General features: G+C 39.9%; 1 protein-coding gene across 1 annotated transcript; it reads right to left on the reverse strand.

Moving 5' to 3' along the window:
• Positions 1-4,933: 4,933 nt before the first annotated feature.
• On the reverse strand, positions 4,934-27,518 carry cd82b (CD82 molecule b). Its single transcript, XM_087843212.1, has 9 exons — positions 27,339-27,518; positions 20,049-20,121; positions 18,905-18,977; positions 14,145-14,269; positions 12,302-12,376; positions 10,703-10,798; positions 9,707-9,880; positions 8,313-8,396; positions 4,934-6,925 (listed from the first exon to the last, which is right to left on the reverse strand). The coding sequence occupies exons 2-9, from the start codon at positions 20,109-20,111 to the stop codon at positions 6,848-6,850; spliced, it is 768 nt and encodes a 255-aa protein (XP_087699338.1). The 5' UTR covers positions 20,112-20,121; positions 27,339-27,518; the 3' UTR covers positions 4,934-6,847.
• Between the last annotated feature and the right edge of the window lie 91 nt (positions 27,519-27,609).

Raw genomic sequence — 27,609 nt, forward strand, 5'->3', positions numbered from 1 at the left:
ACCTCAACACCAGTGAAGTTCTGTGGTGAAGAGTGGGCCAAAATTCCTCCACAGCGATGTAAAAGACTGATAAAGTCATACAGAAAACAATTACTCCAAGTTATTTCTGATACACATGGTTCTACAATCTGCTAAATCACAGGGTTCATTTAATGTTTCACACTTTTAGGTAAGATTTAGGTTTTGGGTGAGGTCATTTCAGCATGTGATCTCACCAGCAAGCTAGTTTTGATTTAAAGAACAAAATCTCAAAGTCATCAAGACAAAATGCTACACCCAGTGGATATGAAGCAATTTGCCAGCTGTCATAGTATCCTCCCTGGACAATTTGCCAGTCTATCATAGATTAACACAGAGAGACAGACAATCACTGACACCTGCTGCCAATTACGAATCACCACTTAACCTAAAGTCCATTTTCTAGACTGTCAGAGGCAGAATAACCCAGCCTGTGAGGACGTTCTTGCAGGATTTTGTTGCAGTGAACTGATAATTTTTCAAAAATTGGGGACAAAAACAAAATGCATTCACAGTGGCATAATTCTTAATATATATATAAATTTCACATTTCTTATATTATCCAGGCATATGCTCAATATATAAAGTAACAGATCTAACATAGCATCAACTCCCAACATCTGTTTAATTTCTTTTTGAACATCTTATCAGTAAATGAGGCTAATCGCAAATTCCCGATATAGCCACAACCTCTCCAACAAAGTTCTGATGAGTTATTATATTTTGAAGTAATAATTGGTACGTCTCGTTTTGATTTTGATTTTCCATCTTGGGCTATTTGGTAATTTACGTCCACCTTTAGATGTTTCCTCCCATTTTTCATCTGCTATAATTGGGCTTAAATCAGGTTTCCATTTAACTTTAACCTTTTTTTTGTTCACACATGAAATATAGAAAATAAGATTTTTTTTTTAAGTACTTATGGACAGGCTGCTGCTTCACAGCTAAACAATTCTGGGCTCGAGCCATCTGGTCAGCTGAGGCCTTTCTCTGTGGTTTTTATAGCTGTTTGTTTCTGCATGGGGGATTTTTCCCCTCCAAAGTCCAAAGAAATGCTTGTTAGGCTCAGTGGTTGTGAGACTGTGCTGTTATCTGTCTCTGGTTGTTTGCCCTGTGATGGGCTGGCAACCTGTCCGCTGTACACCCTCTATCTCACCCTGTGTCAGCTGGTAATCCCCTCAAATGTAGTGGTTTAAAATATAAAGTGTCAGGTAAAAATAAGTGCTTAAGAGTTGTACTTTTTCAAAAATTTCACCAGCGGAAGTAAAGTTTATGTGGCGCTTTTCTGGAAAATATTAGACAGGGCAGCTGACCACAGAGTCCAGCTGTAGTTTCTTATTTCTCTCTCTTCCTCCACACTTGGTGCCAAGATTTTTCTCTCCGTGCCAGTTTCCCTTTCCTCTATCTCACTGGACTTTAATAAGTTTTCACAGGCTCCCGATGGTTAGCGGAGTGCCAGAGTGATTTCAGCAGTCTTAACTCTCCACAGGCCAAAGAGGCCACATGAAGAGGAGAGCTTGCCCTTATCGTGCTGGATTTGCCCGCAGAGGTGGGGGAGAGACAGAGGTATAAAGAGCTGAGGAGAGAGGAAGGAAGGTGGCTCAGAGTGTGAGTCAGAGTATCATTCTTCTGGTTTCTGCCAAGCTGCTGGGCAGGAAATGAGGCAGAGGACACCCGCTGACCTGCCGCCACTTGCCGCCTATCAGCCTATCACAGAAACAATTTAAACAGCTAATGGAACCGGGCCGAACCTCTTTCGATCTCATACAGGGGGCACCGTGACTCATGCTCCTCATTTCTGATTAGAGCTCCTCGGGCTTCAAGCGCTCTGCACCAGACAGGGGATGGACCCAGCTAGTTATTTTATTAAACATATCTTTCAGGCGGATGTGTGCAACAGACTGAGTGCACACAGTTTGTTTACGTATGATCGCTTAGAGAGATTAAAAACAGGAAGGACAGTCACGGCCTGTGCAAGAGGAAGGGAGTTGGTGAGGGGGGTCAGTGTGCAGGTGGAGGTGGGGTCCGGCAATGGGTGACTAAGGGGCGATTAGGGATTTTTGCCTGAGCATGTCCCTGACCCAGTCAGAACAGGATGAGGGGGAAATAGGCAGAGGGGCAGCTGCAGAGAGACCCCAGCAATTGTTCCCTTTTCAGACCTTGTGTGTGTTGACGGCAGAGAACACACATTTGATATGACAAATATATTGAATCATCTTTTTATATGTAAATATATTTAACATCATGTGGGATGAATGAAGTTGCAAGATTTTACAAAAGTGGGTGTTCACTAAAATGCCTCCTAATCAAACATTCTCAACAAAGAGATGGATTTAAAGTCCTTCATCAGTCTCTTCATCAATCATTCCATGCAGTCTCAGTGGGATCATCATCTTTCCTACTTCCTTTGACCTCCGCTCGCTGATTGACAGCTATGTGGGAAAAAAACAGAGGAACGCTTCCTTCCTCGTTGTGTTTGACCAGAACAATGCGAGTGTGGGTGTGTGATCTGATGAACCAGCAGCAGCAGCGCACCACCCTGCTCTACAGGGGTTTGTAGACCTGTTTTTCACAGCCTATAGCAAAGAAAATGTAATGTATGCAACTGTACATGTGAATAACATGTAGGGCTTCTGTCAGTAGTTGTTTACTTTATAGAATCGTGTGGGAATAGATGTGCCTGGAATAATCAGTTTGTTATTTGGTGTATTAGATAACGGTGAAAAGCACCTTCATGTTAAAGAGTTTAAATGACTCGTGAAATAATTATGAAATAGTTACTAAATATTTGTTGCAGCACTATAATCAACAAAAAAAACATTTAAGAAGACTGGGATCATCATCTCATCAGATTGTACCAGCGATCCAGTCTTCTAGGTAAACCCAGTTCCTCATAACTTTTAGCATTTTATGCCGACATAAAACAGCAAAATTATGAAATTCCTCAGCCTCTGAAAGCTGCAAACACTTAAATATATGATAAACGTGCTGGATAGATTGCTTTCTGATTTATGATCTTCTGCGATGCAAAACTGTTAATGTTAGAACAAATGTAATTATATGACTTTCAAGCAAAAAAAAAAAAAAAGTCTTTTGTTTCAAGCTGAACGACTCCGTCGGTGTGACTAATTGTCAGCATGGTTATCGTTTTGTTCCTTTGTGACTTCTCTGGCTTTCTTGTAACTACACTCGTATCTGAACACACCTGACGGGCTCATATTATATATGGTTTTTTTTACCGGGATTTAATAGTGTTGCCCAAATGATGTAATCAGTTTTACACCTACACCTATTAACCCCTTCAACGGTTACACCTTGCTCAAACTCCTTTTTTGCCTTCAGAACTGCCCTAATTCTTCATAGCACAGCTTCAACAAGGAGCTGGAAACATCCGCCACATCACAAAGGATCTTTACTGGATTGAGATCTGGTGACTGTGGATGCCATTTGAGTACAGTGAATAGTGTTGAGTACATGTTTAAGAAAGCAGTTTGAAATTATTTGAGCTTTGTAACATGATGTGAAATCCTGCTGGAAGCAGCAATCAGAAGACGGGTACACTGATGGTCATAGATGGATGGACATGGCTGTGGGGTTTCATCAAGCCTAATTACACTTAATTATCGTATTATACCACCAGCAGCAGCATGAAGGATTAATAGAAGGCAGGACAGATCCATGCTTTCTTTCCTCAATCTCAGATCCTACCATCGGGATGCTGAGGCAGAAATCAAGACTCAACAGACCAGGCAACATTTTTCCAGTCTTCCGTTTGAATTGTGGTCTCAGATTTCTGTTTTCAGCTGACAGGAGTGGCACCCGGTGTGATCAGCAGTTTCTGAAATACTCAGACCAACCATGCCACATTCAAAGTCCCTTTTCTTCTCAGTTCTGATGCTCAGTTTGCACTTCAGCAGGTCATCTTGTCCATGTCTTTATGTCTAAATGTATGGAGTTGTTGCCATGACATTCGCTGATTAGATATTTGCAGTTGAACAGGCGTACCTAACAAACTAGGATGAGTGTGAGTTTTTGCCAGCGTGAAAATCTTAGAAAAGTTTTGGAAGTTTTAATTCTCGCTCCTTTTGGACTGCCCTCTCAGCAGCCACAGTTGTTTAAGTTCAGTGTTGTGCTTTAAATGATGAGTTGATGTTTGCCTCTTGAAGTTCACTGATGAGATGTAAAAGCAGCCTCCTGAGAGGACACTAAGCTGTACTCATTACACCGAGGTTGAGGGCCTTAGACAATAGTGGATTAGAGCAGCAAGGTCTGTGCTGTAATTGTCTTGTTTCCTTTAAAAGCAGCAAAGGTATTGGTGAGGTATTAGCTTGTGGTATGACATTACATCATGGGGCTCGCTTTCCTTGATAAGAGTCACTGCATTTAGATCTCATAAGACAATCTTACAGGGGAAAAATCCTGTTGAAGCAGCGAAATTTCTGCATGTGGAGCTTTTTGTTGTATTGAGCCACGGGGTAGTGAGACTACATTAACATAAAAAAAAAAAAACTAAGAAAAGAAACGATAATACAAAAAAAAGAAATTATTTAGCTTAGAGGTGCAAAACTGGAAAGGTAGTGAAATAACCAATTTCATAAGAATCTGGATGAATCCCATTAATTAAACCTGTAGCTTTTATAAATCAGGGTTTTAGAGCATAATTATTCCAGTGATGAGAATTCTTTCATTTTACACATAAAAGGCCATAACAGGGAAATTTACTAATTTTAGCCAAGTGCAAATGTTAGGTGTACACTGCCATCTTCTGGTTGCTTTGAGTAAAACACAAAACAAACACGTGACATCTGAACACACAAATAACAAGCAGCCTGAGAAAGATTGACTCCAGTCTGTGCGTGAAGTCGTACCAACTTCTAACTGGAGTTTTAAATAAAATGAAATCAGCAGTCAACAGTTTCTAGTGGGTTCATGTTTATTAATAATTCTCAGTAATAAAAAGAAACAATTAATTACTAACATGGCTTAAAAGTTCCACAAAGGTAAAAGTGTACAAAATATTCTAAACATTAAGGAAACCTTCATTTTTCTTAAACTTAAATTAATGTTTTCAATTTGGCAGCTCATGCAGTAGAAGCTGACTGTAACAGCTTTTAATCCTCTGTAATTACAGCGTGTTGAACACGCTTTCGAAGGCTCATGAAAGTGCTCATTAACCATAAATTGAGCTATAATAGTGTATTGAAGTGAAAAGATGGGATTTTATGGAGAAGACGGCTAAAAAAAAAAAAAAAACATAAATGAGGAAGAGAAAAGGTTTTGTAAAAAGTATTTTTAGAGAAGAAAGTATAAGTGGGAGAAGAGTCAGTTTCTGAATATGTAATAACTTACAACTTTTTTTGTCTTTCCTTTTTCTCACAGACTGATACTATAAACTAACTTCTTGGAAACGCTATGACAGAAATCCACTGTGGTCACACAGCTGCTAAAAGACACGAAAAAATGACTTTTCAAAATAAAAGCCAAGAGCTGTGTGTAAGTTCAAAAACAACCACGCCATGTTAAGGAAATGAAAATATAGCTTTAAGACTGATGACAATTTACCAAGGGATCCAATTTCTCCAATTCAGACCAAAATAGTGCTGACGGGCAGCCGTGCTCTGCTCTTCATCAAGAACAGAAGGAACCGAAGAACAATGGGACGTCTTAAAACAGGAACATGTGGGTGAAAGCTTTCCCATATAAAACGCTGACCGAGCTCTCAACATGCCACGATCACTATCTAAAGTCATATATACAGCTGTTTAAAAACAACAAAAAAGAACAGATAACATGAAAATACTAAAAAAGAACATAAAGAAATAAAATATTCACTCAACACGTCATACGCATACGTACTTCAAACAGAAAAGTTCATTTCGAAGAGCCGCTCGTTACGAATCATGCGAAAGGAAGACAGACATGATTTAGAGATGATGGGTAGGCATGAGGTGGAGCCGGTGGTGGGTGTCAACAGAGGGCTACTGGGTACGAGGAGTTGACGACAGAAGCCAAAACCTCCACCGCAGCAGCCATGCCCTGCATCCATCCTCCACCCACTGCACCAAAAATACCTTGAGAGGGTAGCATGCTCCGTCCCATTTTCCTCTCATCTCCGTGCCTTGAAGTCAGAATAACTGGCTCTCAGCTAACTCAATATCACTAAAGTGCTCTCTTTCTCTCACCAGTTAACCCTGTAGCGCCAGGTGTACATTTCATACATGAGTTTTTGAGACTTCTACATCATCAATGAATTGCACTTTTTTTTTTTAAAGCAACAGAACATTTTTAAACATAAAAAATGGCTGTGGCAAATATGATACCAATTTAAATGCTTACACGCAAATTAATACTTCCTTTTTAAAAAATGCGTCTGAAGGTTCAATTAAGACACAATAAATGAAGAATTTTCTGGCAGTTTTCTTATGACTTTACAGGGTTAAGCGCATCACTGAGGTCAGCCACGGGGACACAAAAAAAAAAGAAAAAAGACGACAACATACAAATGAACACTTGCATAGTATCAAACGCCAGAAGCTTCCATCAAAAATAAAAACAAATAAAATGAGGAAAATTAAGTAACTTTTCAACTTAGGGTCCACAAATATATCACACTTGAGAAGTGTGTGTGTGTGTGTTTGTGTACATGTGGGCGTGAGAAATCTGTACAGCTGTGCAGACATGAGAAGCTCAAATGGTGGAGACAGCTGTCATTTGTCTGTGTGTCTGTGTGTGTGTGTGTGTGTGTGTGTGTGTGTGTATAAGACTGGGCTGTGAGGAGAGAGAGGGAGAGTCCGTCCATCTGTGTGTGTGATGTGACGCTGGCTCCAGCTCAGTACTTCGGCACTTTGCTGTAATCTTCCCGGCCAACGTTCTTGCAGAGACACATGGAGAGGATCATCCCGAGGAGCTGGAGGAAAGAGAAGTTGTCAGCTTAGATATTGCATTTGAAACTGATGAGCAGAGTGTGCACTCAAACATGCAGGTGATAAAACCAAAGAATTTCTGTGTATTTGCAACAGGCTACAATTACTGAACCACAGGCTTGGTTTTTTCTCCAAGTCTGTCTTGAAACAATATTCACATACTTTAGTTATGTCCACTGCAGAGCTTCAACCGCACATGTCCATTTACGCTGGCATGAGAAACATGTTTCCCCAAATTCTGCTTTAATGTAATGTGCCCTTAACCCTCAGCTTAGCTTCAAAAAAGGGTATTTTTTGGAAATATTTTACACTGTCTTTTAATTTTACATTTTTTAGTCTGCTGTTCGCTTTATCTTCTTTTTAACATTTTGCATTGTGTCAGCACTTTGTGATTCCTGTCTGTGAGACGTTTTGGAAACACTACATATCCAGTCTTAGTTTGAAAACAACAGCACCGTGTTTTAGTCCAAAAAGGCAGAAACTGAGACTACTGGAAACATTATTATATAGAAAAAGCAGGGATAGATACTACATAAATAAAGAGCCAGATTCTAATTTCACCTTCAATTTTACTGCAAATTCTAAAGGTTCACACACTCTCCTCCACCTACATTTATATATTATTCAAAAAAGGTAAGCTATATAAATACGTTTTTGCTTCATTTGTTTAACTTGGTTTTCCTAAAACTTTGGAAGTTTTGTTTTCTAAAGGCTTCTTCACTTTCCTTTTAGTGCCTCTGACATTCAGTTAAAGAGGAAGGAGAAGCTTTTCTTTTTAACCAAACTAGATTCTGCCTACAAGAGTTATGTACAGATGCTGGCCAGCTGTTTCACTCTGCTTCCAGCTAAGCTAACTGGCTGAAGCCAGAGGTATGGTAATGAAGACCAAACTTTTAAAGGAACAGTACATGTGGCACCTGGGTGTAGGATTAAGCTGCTGTTGTCGGTGTAGTTACACATTCACCTAACAAAACAAGCAAAAGATCCATAAAGGAAAGACCTTGGGAGAAGGCACAGATCTTTTTGGGGTTATGCCACAAAAGTCTTCGACTTGAACTCAAACCCACTTTGGTGACCTTTTGTGAATGAGGAAGGAGTTAAAAGTAGCCTATAGCAGCATATATGGAGGATTATAAAGTCTATCTACTACGATAATCTAAAAACATATGTTTGCTTTCTGCCATCGTTGTGATGAACGAACATAATTTAATGCATTTATTTTATTTATCTTGTGTCTGCCTGACCTAACTTGAAACTGTATACCAGCTACGATCCAAGCAAATGCAGACAAGGTGCAGTTAAAAACAAATATACTGGCAGCCTTAAGGCACTCTTGATAAAAATCAGAACAGGAAGAGGCGGATACTGTACCTCCACGACTGCCACGGCAGCACAGATCCCCAGAATAACTCCCAAGTTATCCTTTAGCCATGTTTCTATGGTGGTTTTACAGCCCTACAGGAGAGAACAAGAGAAGGGGGGGGGGGGCATGCAGAGAGATGAATGATTACAGGATCACAGCCGGACATGAACTGAGCCTTTTGAAAGCACAACTGTTAGCTCTGGGTTGAGCCTGTGAGGGGAAGAATAACAGGTTTAGCTTAGCCGAGGAAGGGAGCGACTGGGGAGTGTAAAGTTTCTCAAACAGGCAGACCAAACAACAGAACGGTGGAGCTGTACTGCTGTTTGGATAAATCAGGGCAGTATGAACAATTCGCCTCGGCTGTCACCGATCACGGCGCTGATTGAGTTTAACCACAGTCGCACACTGAGCTGCCAGTCTTAGTCAAACAGTTATGTAAAGATTAAAGGTGTGACGTCTGTGTCATCTCCCTAATCATGGCCTGGACTTAAAAACAAAACAAAACAAAAATCCAAACTGGTGGGTTTTCATTTTGAAACGTGTAACTTTTGCTATGTTTATGTCTACTGTCCATTCTGCTCCACAGTTTTAGGACCCTTAAAACAGAGTTGTGTTTTAAGATCTCCACCCAGTCTTAGTCTGAAAGCTTCAGCAATCTGTTTGGTAAGACTACTGGAAAATTCAACTCCGACATCTACTTTACCTTAATGCTGATTGGGCCTTATCAGATACAAACATTAAATGTTAAAAATCTTTAAATTCCCTAAAACAAAGAATCATAAATTAAAAATCATTCCTATGCTTACGTGCAGCTGCAAAGTACTTCAAATAAGTCTATACTTCTTGTAGTACACATCCAATCAATAAGTAAGATACTTTTTAAATGCAGTGATAATAATGTAGTAAAAATCCGATGACAGCAGATCATCTGCCTCCATTTCATCCCATCCCTAACATTCGCCTAAGTCACAGCAACCGTCTACACGTCCTCCTTCACTACATCCATGAATCTTCTTTGTGGCCTTCCTCTTTTCCTTTGTTCAGTGTATCCACTAACCCTCCTCTGCACATGTCCAAACCATCTCAGCCCTGCCTCTCTAACGTAGAAAGGCCGAATCAAATGCAGATCATCAGTTACTTTTTTGTTTTTAATACTGTGATATTATTAATTTTACTACAATATTTTGGGGCTGTCCCACTGCCCGGAGAAAACATTAAAGAAAATACCAAAAAAAAAAAAAATAATAATAATAATGATAATAATAATTTGTATAAGCAGCGATATCATGGTATGGAAATAAAACAATTTCAGTCTTGGTTGTATAATTTAACAGTTGCTCGCCTAATTTTCAACTCTTGGCGCACAGACAGGAGGCTGCAGACTTTACATTGTGTTATTTACCGTTTCATAAACAGGTGGATCCGAGGACAAGGTTGAACACAGGCCTGCTAGCACCTTTTCCACTCCAGGCAAGGAATCATTACGACAGGAGCAGGAATACTGCACCTGGGTGCTGTTCTTGATCACAGGGTTCTCAGACCAGTTGCCCGGCCCAGTAAAACCACAGCATTTCATCTGGTAATATGGGAGAAAGCAAGGATGTGAGACAAATTAGAAACACAAAAAACCCCACAGAGGATGGATTGAAAAGGTTTTGCTGACTTTTATTTCTTTAAAAGAGACAAAAATGAATTGGAAATGAAACTGGATCCAAAATTAGCAAATCCCTTGGCTCTGTGAATGAGTACTTGTATTATGATATTTGAGAACAATATATTCTTGGCTGCTGCTTTCAGAAAGACCAGGAGGAAAGAGGCTTGGCAAGAAAGAGGGAAAGGTGGAAGAAGAGAGGGAAGAAACTGGATACAGGCTGATTAGTTTAATGAGGTAGTTCATCCAAAGTGCAAAGCATACGTATATTTTCACGTATCCCTCAGATCAGTTTTATTTGCAGAGTTCTGAAAAGGCTGTCTCCAGAAAACGGTGGATGTGATGGAACTTAGGGACCCCATCGTATTGGATGAAAGTTAAGTTAGACGAAGGCTGCAGGTTACAGACCTACAACTATTCAGCACAATTAGTCTCTCCTGATGTATGGAAAGCTGCAATCACACTGTTAGCTGCTTGCATGATAATTGTTGATTGACTGAGTTACGCATTAAAAAGGATAGAAAAGCTGCTTATAATGTATTGTAATGTGATTCTTGAAGAATTATTTAGAGTAATCACGCCTGCCACCAAAACAATCCAAACTGAAATCTAAACAAATGACTGATTACGTTTACTTTGTTTGATTTGAAATAACTTCCACTGTGGAAAAACAAATGGGTTTTTTGGGGGGGGGGGGGGGGGGGCGCGGTTGACAAGGCGTGGAAACACACTGAAGCATCAACTCACCGTCCTCTGAATGTAGTCCAAGGGGTGTTCTGTGGTCCTGTTATTGGGGTAGGTGATGATCACAGTCTTAATAATGCTGTCCATCTCATATGCCAACTGGAATTGAATACGAGTATATTATTATCAGTGTCTAAGAATCAGAAAACACACCATGGCTGTACGTAAATAAAAGTGCTTTTTATTTTAGGCATTAAAAAAAGGTTGAACGCCAGCCAGAGAGGGTAAGTGAAACAGTGGTGATGAAGGAAAACAAATAAACAAGCAACAAACCCCCCAGAAATCCCACAGATGATCATTCTTTTCCAAATTTTAAATTTATGTTTCTTCAAGCACCGCCGCAGTCGTCTCTTGCTGGGCTCAAACATTGTTCAAATACAGCTTAGCAAGAGAACGACTCCGTGTTTATGTGTGTACGACCACAGAGCGGTTGTAGAGATGCAGCTTCTGAGGCTCTACAGCGAGAGCCTCACCCTATTCTGGGAATGGGCACCACCCTGCCCTGTGGTGAGCCTTAAACACAGGGAGGGTGTCTTGGGCTACAGATACGCAGATACACATGTACGTACACATACATGCATATAAATGCTGGAGGGCTGAAACAGCCACCACCTATCCTGAGCGCAGTGGTGAGGTTTATCAAGGGAAAGGCTTTTTATGTCTTGGAAAAGAAAGGCCATGTTTAGAGAACAAAACCGGTTTTAGATGTTTATGTGCTCCAACTTAACACTCCCTTTAGAACAACACAAAGGTGGTGCTATTACTGGTTTGACCTGTATAAGAAAAGTTTTAAGGGGGGAAAGCATTAAAACATCAAGAGTTCAGAAAAACACATTTACAGCTACGCAACAGCTTTTTAAAATTTAATCCAATACGTTTTGAAACTCTTAAGCTGTTTTTTGGTGTTGTTGTCATGGTTTTTATTTTAGCCAGCTTGCTTTCTAATTCAAACCCCACCTGCCGAGCTAATAACATCTATCAAAGGATTAAACTTTGCCACAGTTTGGTTGTTGTGGTTTAAAAAATTTTTAAAAAAGAGCAGAAATGGGTGACATGACACTTAATACGATGACAATTTCTGCCTCTGGGGTGTAAAGTACTAAAGTATAGAAGATGAAGACAGACTTATTTCATATGATTAAAGCTTTAAAAACATCATTTAATGTGATTCTCCAGCACACTCGCTCCACCTCACTAATATGATGACGAAAGCCTTCGATTACAGCAACCCACAAACTACTTCCGGTACTGTTATCATATATCTCCTGTCCTCCTTCTTTATCTCACTTTTCACAATCCAATCACATGACACAAAGTCACATACTGAAACTTTCCATTTGTTGAACTTTGGATTACAGGTTAAGGTACACACAGCCAGCGAAAGCTGTGAAGGGGAAACAAGTACCCAGTGGGGCCAAACTGTACTAGTGGGTGGAGGAGTAGTGGGTGGTAGAATGCACGAGAAGCGGGGGCAACAGGTTAAATTGGGAAATATGGTAAAAATAAAAAAGGAAACAAATATAACACAAAAAAGAAAGAAGATGTGAAATTAAAAATATAAGGGAAGAGAGTAAAGCAGGATAAACTAAACTAGCTTCTTACCCGATCTCTCTGGAAATAAATGAGAACTCCAGCAGTGATCTGGGCAACGAGGATGAGGAGGAGGCAGGTGAAGTACTGTGAGGGGACACAGACGTATGTCAGTTTTACATAACCACTGATAAGAGATGAAAAACACTGATGCAAATTCTTTTTTAACAGGAGTGAATGAAGTAAGAAAGCTTGTATTGGTGAACATATATCTATAGTTCCCATCAGCTTTGCAGTTTCACAGCAAGTTTCAGGTAATTATAGGCTGTTGGTTTAGTTTAGGTTTTTTATTTAGTAGCAGCAGGAAGACTTTCAACAAGCTGATAGATAGAAAATAGATTATTAAGTCATGAATATCATGAACCTCGGTTATTTTTGGGCAGCCAAAACACCAAAACAAGTGTTGACACTTTTTCTGAATGAAAGAAAAACCCTCTAAAAACAGATTCAGAAGAATTTAATGAGGACAATCTCACGTTAAAGCTTATCTTCTCAGACATGTCTGCTTTGGTCCCGACAAGTTCCAGCATGAATACTGTTTTTAGATCTTATTCCGTGCTCTATGATTTAACCACAGACCTCAAACTTGCACAGTGGTCAAACTTTAACTTGTCTTTTCAAATCAACCTGAAGTTTGTGTCAGACTCCACAGTTTCCAAGCCCTAAGGCAAGTGTGTGGGGAGAGGTGCGAGACCGGGGGCATACTAGTCACTTTAGTTTCCAACATGGTGCACAGTGAATTCATTCCCCGCGGTGAAACTGTCAACGTGGAGCTCTATTCGAACTTTCTGGGGCTTCTGAAGAAGAACATTCAGCAGAAGTGATGTGAATTATGGTGCATGTCAGCCAGCCATCTCCTGTCAGCTCAGAGCACAGTCAAAACGCAGGAGTTTCTGGACCGCTCACCAGTTTTGCTTCCCTATATTTTCATCCTTTTTACGAAAATGACAATCAAGTTGCAGGTCCGCCGTTATGACACACAGGAGGACATCCAATGAATATTGCAGAAGCATAAAAGTAAAGAGTCATAACAGGACTTCGACTAAGATAGCAGCCGTGCTGAAAACAGTGCAGGAGACGACTGTGAGATCAGCCAACGGTAAAGCTTTTAATGTTTATAATCCTGTTCTCTTAACTTTTTTTTATTGCATTTCACCCTCACACAGTTAATGTACTGAATAGATAGAAAGTAAACAAATTATCAACTCTAATAAATGGAAATTTATTCACATGTAACAAATAGAAACAAAACAGAATAAGAGAAAAACACTTTCTGGGCAGACACATCCAGCTTTTCCAGGCTTCCCTCAGTGTGTGTGTGTGTGTGTGTGTGTGTGTGTGTGTGTGTGTGTGTGCGCGTGTGTGTGTGTGAGTGTGAGTGTGTGAGAGAGAGACAGAGATAGAGGCTCTACTGCCAGCTGGTCACTGTCACTGGAAGAAGTAGGTCACAGCAGTTATTCAGTTAACCCCTTGCAGGTTTAACGCTGTAGGTCACGCACCCATCCCCACTCTTGTTGTATCCCCTACATTTTACTGGCTTTATCCCCCCCCCACCCCACCACCTGTAAATCCACACATGCTGTGATAGCCTGGCAGCACACATTTAGCAGAAATGCTGAAGGGTTTTAATGTCAGCAGGAATATATCACATGTTCTTAGCCTTGAGAGCTCAAGCAGGTAGGTGAATGTTTCATTAAATAAAATTAAGCTTCTGTGTGTTTAAAACGATAAGACAATAAATATAAATAAGTAGGAAACAATACTTCGAACAGTATTTACTGTTTTAATTATGCACTCGATTGCAGATAGAGGCAAAAGAGATTAAAAAGAGTTTAAAGTCAGTGTAGCTTCTCACCAGACCCAGAAGACAACGGACTTCGTAGATGGATCCAATGCAGCCGAAGAAGCCCATGGCCATCGTCAAGGAACCCACTCCGATGAGGATGTATGAGGCCACTTTCACAGTATCTGATGATTCCTCTGGAGAAGATGGAAACAGGCAGGGGCACACGGAAAGAGATCAACATATAGAATTACTGAAATCTAAAAGGGTGGCACAAACATGATTTTTATGGTGACAGGCGCCTGACTTCTGTTCTTTTTCTGCACTAACTGTAATACAAATGCAACTGTGTCTAGCAGGCCAAGTGAGACCGACTTTTGCACCACATACGTGGGGGCCTTTTTACTTCTGCAAACCTATTTTTACACACACAGGTTACGGTTAGCCAAACCTCGTTCACCGAGCAAAGTTTCTATGTTGAAATCATGCAAGCTTTTGTGTGAGAACACATTCTTTTCTCACACAAAAGGTTTTTCTATCAGAGTAGACTGAGACAAGTCAGTGTGTGGCGAGATAAATTGATTTCCCTTTCTGGTATGTAGAGTGGGAGGGATTCTGCAGGAGGAGGGGGCCGGCACTGGGAAGGTTGGAGAGGAGATAAATTGGAGCCATTATGTGACTCTGTGTGTTATCTGCTTTGGAAGAGCTCCAAAGACTTCAAGCTCAAACCACGGATGAGCTCTGTCAAATGGCTCCATCTTATCAAGGATTCCTGAGCCAAGCAAACAAAACAGCAAATCAGATAACTCACTCGCGACAGTTTGGTAAAAGAGCTGACAGACAGAAAGGCTCCGACACCTCACCTCCTTGAATATATTTCTGTGTTGCTTTTCTTTATATGTGCTCTGTCAGATGCACAGTCAATATATGTGCTCTGTCAGATGCACAGTCAATATTAATATCTCTGAAGAGTGTTAAAATCAAGCTGAACTTTATTACTATACATTATGACTGCAAAGAAGGAACATTAGCTCTTCTTGAACTAGCACCATGCTACTTTGAAAACCTCCATGATACACTTTATCATCTGCACTTATCGGAACAGGATGCATCATTAAGCAAAGATAAATAGAAAATCTTTATGGCTGCAGCACATTTTCATATCCTGTCTTAACTATAAATAATATTTTATACCTCACGCAACTTGTCAGAACACTAAATGGAAGCCTTTACAGCATTTACAGTAATTTCTTGTTAGTACTGAAACACCTTTAAATACGTGATATAAACTTACCAAAACTATGAACAAGATGTGACTGAATGCATGTACACTGCTGATTCGACATGAGCTACCATAACAGTGCATGCTGTGGTGGTTTAAGAATAATTTCTGAAAGTGATGAGGTCACCATGTATCGAGTGTTTATGAGGTAACATTAAAAGGGAGGCAGACAACCATGTTGTATGTTCTATATCCGGTATTCAGCTGAGGCATGTTATTTCTGTCTTTCTCATAACCGCACGCCCACCCCTCCCCTCACACACACGCAACCAACTAGTAGCTGCAAAAGCAACAGATGTCCACGGGTTTCAGTAATTAACCTGAGGGATTTAGGGGACATGCATGAAAGTATACAGTAGGTACAGTTAGGAGCCGGAGCGAGAACTTTTAGCAACACTGAATATATTAATGCATGTAAGAGATTTCTAAGGCTCTAGTTAGAGGTGCAACAAATCAACATTTACATAGTCCGATGAGAGAGAAAAGCAAAGAAAAAGTTATAAGACACAGCAAGATATGTGCCGACATTTTGCTTCCTATATTGTCATCATTACATTTGTTAGTGTAATTCAACGCACTGAAGTAGAGGTTCACTTGAAGAGTATGCAGCTACAGTGGACTGCAAACATGTATTTTCCATGTAGATGGTAAACCGGTGTGCTATGATTATTAACTACAGAGTTTAAATTAGATGTTGTGTGTGGTTTTCATGCAGCCCGGTGTTTACGCAAACTAAAAACATACACCCAGAAGTTTGAGGAACTGCAGTGCAACTCTAATGCAATAACATGGGTATTTGTAAGGAGCAACATTTTAGTTCACAAACAGAATTATACAATCATGTAGACATCCCAGCTTCTGTATGAAAAATGTCACCAAACAGAATTAAAGCTGTAGATTTTAATTAGCCTGCATAGTATAAAATGCAGGCTAATTTCAGTTAACGGAAATGTTTCAACACACTTAGTTTTAGATTGTTAACATAACTCACTACAAAAACCTTAGCAGCAGCTAACTGAAAAACACAATCAGGGGGTACTGAGTCTGCTTAGTTCTTCTTTCCATCTTTTCATCACACATTTAGAAAAAGGAAGCCTTTTTAAATAAAAAACAAAACAACAGTTTCCTTGTACTCCTAAGACCAGTTGCAGGTGTTTCAAAGGTTGCAGCAGCAGAACAGAAACTGTTCTTTACAAGCTTCCTGCATCTGTGTGCTTCTGGAGTAATACCAAAAACATAGCATCCTCCTGCAGTCAGCATGTATTAGCCTGGTTACTGTGCTATTCTGTCACCTACTCTGGTAAGTTTCTATGTAGGTCTCTGTTAGATATTCTAAAATAGTTACTTCAGTGGTTTCCATGGAACTTTCCATTTAAAGAAGGAAAACTCATGGTGCCCTTCAAGACGGCTGGCGAGGGAGAGCAGGAGTTAGGATTGTTTGGTGCTGCGGGTCCTTCTGTAAACATGACCGAAGCCACACACTGAGCTTCCATACAGATGGCGAAAAGTCATACGCACAGATTTAAAAATTAAACAGGCAGATCAAGTTTTTTTCCTTTACTTTGCTGAATTCTGAGTTGAAAGAGTCCAAAGAAAATCATTTTCCAGCATGTTCTCTTTTTCTCTCCCGGTGCCTCTGTAAAAGTTTCTGAATTAATATGAAGCACATTTCCAAACTGTGCTTTGGCGCGCTCTCCGTCTCACATACCTCTTCTCCCTGACTCCCAGGCTGACTTGTCTAAATAATATGCAAGCTGTATTTTAGCAAACGCCAGCAAGATAAACTGAAGGCATCATGTTACAGTAAACTATTAACATCAGTGCTCTGATATAGACGAGTATATAGTGAGGGGAAGATGTCTTTTTTAACTTAAAAAAAAGGGGGGGTAGGGGCGCCTGAAACCACAACATCCTCACAGTTTCCCTGCCTGAAGTCACTGGGACAGCTGCAAAGGCCTTTGCTAATATAACTCATAAAGAATGGAAACTAAAAACACAAAGATCCTGTTTATAGGCAGACCAGGCTTCTGAGGGGAACGCACAAGAGTCAATAAACAGAGCTGGCTGGAGCTTTTGTTCTTCTGCAGAGTGATAAGATATTTTCTGTGAGGTTAAACATCCAAGGCGGAGCAGAGTTTGACCAGTCCTTTGTATAGGGAACATAAATACAAGTAGGGGGGAGGTCATTAGACTCCTCCTAGCACGAATAAGGTATGAATGAATCATGCCATCTCTTGGGGAACAGCTGGATTATCACAACAATAGGCCTGAGGCTGAAAAGGATGATGCACACTCTACTGCCTTTATTTCCTGAAGGCCTAATTTGAGATAACCAAACTCAGCTGAACAACAACCTTGGACTCACTAAGTTTTAGGACATTAAAGGTCAATTCCAGAGATTGTTTTGATTAAACTCTAGTCTTTTCACAAACAATCGATCAAGATAGCAAAAAATGAAAAAATAACCCCAAACTTCCAACCAAAATATAGATGACTTCTGCTCTACTTGACCTAGAATTTTCTTAACTCATTATCAAAGAACTCAACTTTTATTTTTGATCATTCAGACTTCTATTTAGTCCATTAATCGTACTTGTTAAAAAATCACTGGAAAGTTCAACCGATGCCGTAAAACCAAACAATGCAAGGCGTCGAAACAATTAACAAAACAGTAATTAAGCTAATTTGACTGATTCAAACTGAGTCTGTCTAAGAGCAGTAAATCTCACAGCCCTTCTAGCCTGGCACAGTGAATCAGGTCACAACCACTCATCTGAGGTTGAGTTAAAGGGAACATTAGACCCTGCTTCGGCAAACACGACATATGCAGATCTCCTATAGGAAAGAGGTATCAGAGTCACGTAGAAGAAAGTGCTGCATCTGACTTCCAACATGTACCAAGTTGCCAGACAATAAAAAGAAGGAATTTCTCTTTACAAACTGAGAAAAAAACTTGACTGCTGCTCTTGGAAATGCTCCACTTGGGATGAATACACTGAAAGCATTTATAAAAGAGATTTATGGCAACTAAGAGTTTCCATCCGTGGTTCTCTGCTTTTTCAGGCGAATCTGGACATGGGCTTCATTATGCTTTCTCCAGTCTTCTTCACAGTAGTTGGAGACATTTCTATCTTTAAGAAAGCTGATAACTGCAATAATAACGTATTTCTTACTATGCAGTGTCTACAAGTAGATATGTGAGAACATCTGTACAAGTGGGAAATTTTATCTAGCAACTCTGCCATCTGTAGGACTAAGAAAACGGGCAAGTTCTAAGTGTGGAAAGTGGAGTACAACTGCCATTTTCCACCCTAAGATGAAACCTTTTAAGATGCCCTAGTAATCAAGAGCCCGTCATCCCCCCTGAGTAACCCACTTCTCACAGATGTGCCTGTCAGTGTGTGTCTGTATCTCTACAGGGTGCACAGGAAGTCATCAACGTTCATATGTGAGTCACATCTTTAGTAAGGTGTGAGCAGACCCTCGTGACTTTTTAGGAATGCGTCTCAGGGGATAAAATCTGCATTAGTTGTAGAGAGGAGGTACTTACGTAGAACAGCAATGAAGCTCTTGTTATCAAGCAGAACCCACAGTCCAAAGCCCAGGATAAGGGCTCCAAACACCTGTGGAGGTGACAGAGAAAAATCAGGCACAATATGTGCTCTAATGTCTTACACATGGTTTGTAGTTGGTTTGTTTTTTTCTTTTTTGCTTTCTTGGTCTGTCACATGTGGGATAAATCTGATTGCATCTTGTCCCTTGTGTTTCTGTCTGCCTTTCTCTTTCTCTCATAAGAACATTTGGAAAGAAACAGGATGTGGAGGCAGTCATTCCACAGGCTTTTCTCACAATTAACATCAGCATTCATAACAGAACTGGAAACTGGAACATAGTATAATTGGTTCCTTAAAGCCTCCAAAAATTATCAGATTTACTTTATATACCCTTGTAATGAGGCTATGAAGCTGAGACTATCAATGTAATTAAGTGGGGCCTTGTTTGGAAATTGTGGGGCACTGTAGAGGGGGCAAATTCTCAAATAAGAGGCTCTGTTGATTCCCCAGCTATCCACTTGTATCGTTGTCCCTCCCCAACCTCCCAGCAGTAATTAAAGCCTTCGTTAAGAGCCGTTCATTTAGAGAGACTCTTGTGCTCCCGGCTGCCATCATTAGCCCACCACTTCCTGGCTTCCCCTAACCTCTCCTAGACTAATCTGTCCACATGGACAAACACTGACACAGACACACACGCTTCCTATTAGACACCAGTGGCGCATTCACATCAAAAGGTCTGCATCAGGTTTACAGCCACAGACCCACTAGAAAGGTCTGGACATCCTCGCAGAGTCAGTTTTAGGAGTCTGGGGTTGTATGAACCTCTGGACTTTATGTTGTGACCAGCCCAAGCGACTAGGAAACAAACAAAAACCATCTGTTGTAATTTAGACCTGACCGAACTTCATATCTCCTATCACAGAGAGAGTCACAGCGACATTTCCCTGTGTATCTCTACCATCCCCTGGCAACATCTGACAGTTATTCAAATATAACCCTGAAAGACATCAGGCAACTCTAAGTGCGTCATAAGTGTAGGATGCAGCATACTCATCTGTCTAGCTTAGCTAAACAAAACTGCTGACAAGGTGAAAGTTGGTTTACTCTAACAGTGTGTGCAATGCATGTGCAGATACTTACAAAGAAGAGGAGGTTGAAGAGAAATAGAAAGTATTTGGTGACTGCAACGCATCCATTCCCCATGGCTGTGTTTCTGGGAGACAAAAGAGAATTTATTGGCTATTAACGTCAGAGAGTTATATCACAGTACAGCGTGGGCAAGAGATTAACAAAAAAGAGAGAGAGATCACCAACTGACTCAAGATGAAGAAAAGACACAACAAGGAAAGTTAGCTTTGAGTCAAGGACGTGGAGAAATCTGCACAGCTGGATTCCTGATTAAACACAGCTTCAAATCTTCAAAGCAGCGTTAGCCTAGTTCATTTTTAAACAGTCACATTTCTCCAGGCTTAAATAACTCAACCGACCAACTTATTCCCTCTTTTGTGCGACAACTGCTGCCCTGTTGTTGGAAAATATCGTGTTTTTGCAGTAACACTTGTTAACGAATGCAGTTGCGTTCTTGACAAACAAGAAGAACCACCCTGGTTGGAAAGAGCGGCAGGAGGACCACCACAAAGTGACGAGTGGTGAAGTCACGACGGCTATGTGGAGAGGATGACGGCTCGTGTGGTTACGTGTACTACTATCTCAAATCGAGAGAGACTAGGCCAATCTACCAACTGCTATAACACAACACGGAAACAACGAGTTTGGTTAGCAACAGTTTTTTTGCAGTGAATTTTATGAAGGAGCCTATATGGTATAAAACTACAACCAATAAACACACGACAGAACACTGCTGTGATCACACCCTCGAGGAAAGACTTTCACTGTCTGATATTCTTGGTTTTAGAATGGAATATCATCAGCTGCACTGTTTTACAGTAGTTTACCTCATGCTCACATACAGCCTGTTTGGGTTTCATACATACACAGAGTGCACTTGGTGACTTTTCTCCAAGTAATTTTTTCCCTTTAAATAAAAAAAAGAAAGAAAAAAGAAAAAAAGTAGGCCAGGCCAGCACCACACACTCAGTACACTTCATGAAGCCTCGCTGGTAACATGATTCAGCCTGAGCAGAACCAGTCCAACGACAATATTCACCACAGCTTTCTCATACTAAGGAAAAACTGGAAATATAACCAGCTATTGTGGTTATTTGAGGAGTCTGAAATACAACATGGAGGCACTTGTATATCTCATGACAAGCTCTCTCTTCCTGTGTCACTTATTTCATCTAAACCTTCTTCCAGTATCTGTAACAGGTAATTATGTATTTAGTTCTTTTTTCTTTTGCCTATGTTAACCAACAGTTCAAATTAACAACATGTATCTTGGAAATCCACTCAAATGACTTGCAAATGAAGACAATTTACTTTGCTGACATCTCTTAATCACATCTCGTTTCCTCTTTGCTTGATAAGAAGTCTGTCTACAGATTATGCATAAAGGAAGCTGCCGTGTTTTTCCAGACGGTGTGTATGTCAAAGAAGAGAACATGAAAATTAATTATAGCCTAAAGATAATAAGAAAAATAGGTTCTGCTCAACAATACTTGTTGTTAGTTAAACTTAGCCGGGTCAGATCTATGATACGTGTCACTGCCTCGCTCTCTCCTCCTCCCCCATTTCCTGTCTATCTCCTTCACTGTACAAATAAAGCCAAAAGCTACAAAACAGACAAAAACAGCAAAAAAAACCCAAACAAACCCCAAAGCTTCGATGCTGTTCAGTGTAGTTCAAACTGGTTTTACCATAAAATTTCATTTGAACTGCTGGTAACTATCACATGAGTGTGAGTTACTTAGACTACACAAACATAAACACAGACAAACAAATACTTCAGATTGCTTTCTGAAGAATACTTTCAGATTCAACATGCTTTCGTGCTTTTAAGTTGTTTGTCAGATACACAGTCTGTAGAGCAGCTCTATCAAAAGCCTTTCAATATTATTACTTATTAAATGTAGCATAAAAATACTGATAGAAATACCAACACAATTTCATATTTACAAAGCTACACACAATGCAAAGCCCAAACCACACAGCAGATACCCTTGCAAAGTAGATAATCCTTAAAGGAGATTGTTGGTCTTTATGTCTAGATGGTGAGCAGCAGCAGGGATTAAAAAAGGCTTAGTTATGACAACCATTGTTTGCTGACTGAGCCCCCAGTCCATCTGAAAACAGTTCCCAACAATGCCTCAATGCTACTTATTATATTTCTGAAACAACAAACATAAATAGGATAACGTGCTAGCCTAATTTATTACGAGGCAGTAACTGAGGTTATACTCTTTTGGGAGTATAGCTTTCATAGAAGCTCGCACACTGACAAGATCAAGTTGAAAATGCATTTAGCGAATTCTTTTTGCGTAGCTTACACAGTCAAAGCCAATCACAGTTAACTTCCTGGAAGCATGAGAAAATAAAGGCTCGGCAGTGGAATGGGAAGTGGAGCTAAACAGCCACCCAGGAGTGGCATTTTAACCATTCATTACAAGTAGAAAATATATATATGCTGCTGCTGATGTCAAAAGGCAGTTTACTAAGGTTATTTTTCATCTCTCCAATTTGAACTAAGTGAAGGCTCAGCTTGGTGTAAAAACAATGTGCAGGATAGAAAAAAAAATTCCCCTGAATAAAACCGCGACAGAATTACCTGAACTTTCCGGCCCCGTGATCTCACACATTTTTTCCCCCCTCTTTACAGCCTCCATCTCCCTCCCTGAGGTTTGGCGTAAGGTGCGAACACCTACTAACAGTATTTTGGGTGCAATAAAAGGTTAAACGCGTTACGCTGAAATAAGTGTTTGTACAAAGGGTCAGTTCACAAGCATGGGTTACAGAGACGAGACAGCACGAATGGCAGATGGCAGCAACTGTGTCTGAAATGGACCCAGCATTGATCAGCTATGGTCGTGTTGAACACAAAACGTCAGGCAGTGTGCCAAGCTCCCTCTACTACCTCCTCCTAACATATTTAATATGACCCACTTACGCATCTGTGAGGCCACAGTGTTGGAACGAATGCACCAGACACCATCCTGGTACTACTAAAGCTCTTAATATCGGGCCAGAATTCTGCTTTAACATTTGAAAAACTGTTGATCACCATGCACAAACAGGTTGTAGGTTGTTTACTTCTGCATTTCAGTGACAAAACAAAAGAAAACATCTTCAAAATGCATGCATTCCTAGAAACAGCCCCTGGAGTAAAATCCGCCTCTGCGGTCTGCTGGTGAGAGAATCAGGGCTGCTAGTATTGATAGCTTTCGTCAACATGTTATTTTTTATGTCTATGAAAGTTTTTAATTCGCCTGAGTCATGGGGTGTCGGTAATATAGACGATGTTTTATCAGTTCAGTTGCTTTATTAGTTGATAAACCTCAGTGGGTTTTCAGGGATGGAGGGGATTTCCCATTTTGCATGTAATGACAAGCTGTATGGCAAAAAAAATCAGTAAACTCCCCATCTGTGGTTGGGTGCCTGGTACCAACCCACGTAAATGAAAATGATGACACATCTGTGGCAACAAGACTAAACACAGATTTGGTCTACAGTCACTATATCATGTAATTGACAACATTTTTATCCACCCATCCAACCATATCCATTCCCATCATTGCCAATAAATCAGAGAGAGAGATTTGCTCCCGTTTCTCGGTTTCTAAGAACAGCCAAGGGGTTGAGGTTATCAGGTGTGTGATCACAGAATTACGTCTTTGTTTTCTGGGGTGGGGTTCTACTGTTTCTGGTTTTCTATTCAAAGCTGAGTGTGAAATGGTGTGGGTGAGATGTGCACCTCTAATTGTGATGTCATGGTTTTTGGCCGGAAAAGTGGTCAAATCCCTGCTCCGGTTTGAAAATAAACTCCTCTACTTGAGGTAGCAACTTTTAAGTATTTCAGAGAGTTTTTTTTTTTTGTTTGTTTTTTTTTCAAGTGGTGAAACAGTGGAGTCCAGCATTGTCAAATAAATGTCGATATACTGGTCAAGATTCCTACAATCTACGGGCTGTGAGCTATGAGAGAAAGGGCAAAATCATAGATACAAGCAGAAGAAAGGACTTAAAAAGTGTCTGAGCTCCCCCTTAGAAATAGGGTGAGGACTCCAGTCACTCGGGAGAGGACAGAGTATAACCACCATTCCTCTACATCAGAAAAGACAAAATGGGGGGGGGGGGGGTTCGGACAACTGACTAGTCGTGGTGTTTGAGAGATTTTCTGGGGCAGATACAGGACATTCAGCAGAGATGTCGTCTCTCAGCTGGCTTGGGTACACCAAGAAGAGCTGAAGACAGTGAGGATGGACAGGAAGAGCTATATTTACACTGCTGTCCTCATGACACGGACCCTTACAGGTCATAGAAAATGGATGAATGGAATTTTGTGAGATGACAGATTTCAAATTTCCACTTATGTGACATTTAAACTGTCAGAAACCAAAAAAAATCCCCCACTATTCAGTAGAAAAGATGAGGCATTTATGGCAACGAGACAATCATTTTGTGTATAAACAAAAAAAAAAAAAAACAGTAGCAAAAAATCCCACCAAACTCTAAATTGAATGATACATAACAGCAGCAGGATGAAAAATAATGAATGGAAAGAAAGGAATCTAATTTTAACAGAATTAAATATCAAAGTTTAATGACAGCAGAAATTCTTTTGACATCCTTAAACCAAGAAGAGTCAAAGAAAAAAAAAAAGAACAAAACTGTAGTTACTCATCTATTAACACAAAGATTTGTGGTGCAACAGCAGTGGGAGAGGGGTTTTTTGTTTAGTTTTTTTAGAGAGACTTCTGTCTGGAAGGTATTTTGCCAGAAAGTTCTCTTTTCTAATACATCATTTTTTAGTTTTCATTGGTAGTTTGGTCCACTTTTTAGAGAGCCCTGCTGGCATATATTCTTAGTTGCTGATGACCTATACAGCGAGTCATCAATACCTGTTATGGTGCTTCCAAAATGAGATTTTATTTTGTATAGGCTCTATAGGTCCAACAAAACCACCGAGTAACTTGATTACATCAATCTACTATTGTTCTCCAAACCCTGAAATACAGTTTTACAAATTTAACAATTTGTCCAATCACAAATACTTATACTACAAATACTCCAGAATAACCAAACAATCAAATAGTCCCTTACTCTACTCTACATTAAACTTTAGAGAGAGGCGTTTGAGCCCAGGCAGTCACTGAGAATTCATTTGCCTACTCAAACTTGAACTTCTTCTCGTACACCACAAAATTGCTTAAAGGCATACCACAAATGCAGAAAGACTGCAAGACTGTATTAACTGGATGTTACCTAGAATTTCAGTAGCTTACTCATTGCTTCCCCTTCAAACTATCTCAGCTTACAATTAGGGCTGTTGCACTGAGAGAAATAAAACAGTTACTAGGCCCCTAACATGTGGAAGGACCACCCAAACCCTGGAATTACAGCACCATTTTTTGGATGTGTTTTTTTTTTCCCCAGTGCTCCAACAGAGCCTCCACGGTGAAAAGTGCAAAAGGTTTAGGCCACTCCTGCTGGAGAATGGCCAAAATGTTTCTGGTTCTTCTTGTTCTTCTTGTTCCATAGATAAGTATCAGAGCACTTAACTAGCTGGATTAATGAAGAGAAATGTATAAAATTTGAAAAACAGCCCCATCTTCTCAGATTACAGACAATATCAGACAGATTCAATAAGTGGGTAATTAAAAGTTATTTTATATTCACCATGAACACTGGCTACTATGTAAATAATACGTTTTAGTGTCAGTGCGTCACCTGTTTTTTTTACTTTGAATATTCAGACCACAAGTTTATTGGGATTTATTAAGATCAACATGGGAGAAGATTTGGAAACTAATTTACTTTAATTACAATTCATTTTATTTACGGATTTATTTTCTGTAATCTTTCTGTGTATGTTTGTGTGTATGTTTTGTGCTCACAGTATAACAAAGACGTGAAAACTTTGAACTCTTTTACCCTGAAGCTTCACACTGTAATTACTGCATTAAGGGGATGAACTATGCTGAAATTTCATATTTAAAAAGACTTTGATGCTGATAATCTTGATAACTCTAATAACCACTTCACATCAGTTATTACAATTTTCTGATTAGTATGTGTTTTATGTGCACTTTGCTTTCAATTCAGTTTAGTTTCAGTTTAATTCTTGTTTTTGGAAATTCTTTAATTTTCGTTTCAGTACTAGCTTTTCTCAATTTTTAAACTGTATTAATGGAAAATGTCAGAGGCAGGATTTAGACACTACTGATCTATTAATATTTAGGGGTGGCTGTAGTTCAGAATGTAGAGCAGGTCATCTACTAATTGGAAGACTGGTGGTTCGATCTCTGGCTGCTCCAGTCCACATGCCAAATATCCTTAGGCAAGATACTAACCCAAAGCTGATCCCCTTTTTAAATGCAGTTGAGCCTCAATGAACACATCTATCAATGTCTTTGCCAAATTTAAATAAAAACAAAACTAAAAATATTCTCCCTGTAATTCTATTTTAGTTCATTCTTGTTTTGCGCTATATTTCAGTTAACTAAAACTAGATGTGAAAATATATTTGAGTGAACTACAATAGCCTTACTTCACATGCTTTCACGTGTTTATTATACTGATCTGGCATGTGAGACCACATACGTTTGGGCCCCAGATTTCATAGGTACGCCACTGGTGTTAAACGCTTGAAACTTTGCATTACGTTGCCTCATTTTAAAAAAAAAAAAAAAAAAAAAGGGGGGGGGGGGAGAGTTGTTTTATTAGTTTTTTTAAACTTGCTCAAGTGTAAAGTCTAAAAAAAATAATCACAAAATACCAATCATTACAGTTATCCACACTCAGCCATTTTTTCAATGCCCAGGAAGGTCGAAATAATGTAATTACACCATGTCGAAAGCAGAACCTTGAACATCTGTTTTAACGTTTGCCCTACAAACACGTATAGCTCTCACACAACATGTTAAAGTCAATACACCAGCATTAAACGTGCACAAACGACAAAAAGCGAGGACTTGAATCTGGCTGAAAAAGTATTTTTACATCTGAATGACTCCTGGGACTGAAACTCCGGCTCTGCCTGACACTGAACACAGCATCTCGTGTCTTTCACGGCTAGCTGACCGTCCACTGACCAGCTCCTCAAATTTCCCCGACAAAATTAACTACTCACTCTATTAACAAGTTTCCAGCAACTTTAACAGAAAATAAACGACCCATAAAGACCGTTGTAAACTAAACAAAGGGTCTCCAAACAAAGTACAAAAAAGGGGGCATTCCAACGGCGTGTTTTCACAAGCTAGCGCGGGTAACTCTGAGGTTATTACTAGCTAGATACACAAAAACATCGCAAACACTTACTTCGCGTCTCTGGAGGTGCTCAGAGCTGACAGAGGAGTCTACCGTTGAAACAGAGTCTGGTCTCGGAGTGTGAGAGAAACAAATGACGGTGTCTGTCTGACTGGTTTGTGTGTGTGGTTTATGTGCGTGAGGGGGCAAATTCGTTACACCCACATTTAACCCTCTCCTGCCTTCCTGGTGCAACACAACTGCAGGCTACAGGTGTGTTTTCTAGTTCTTTTATTACAATTTCACAACCTCAACCTTGTGAGTTTTTTCTTTTTTTTTTCTT

Source organism: Neolamprologus brichardi, chromosome 7, assembly GCF_056152115.1.
Source record: "Neolamprologus brichardi isolate AB-2024 chromosome 7, ASM5615211v1, whole genome shotgun sequence".
NCBI classification, from domain to species: domain Eukaryota; kingdom Metazoa; phylum Chordata; class Actinopteri; order Cichliformes; family Cichlidae; genus Neolamprologus; species Neolamprologus brichardi.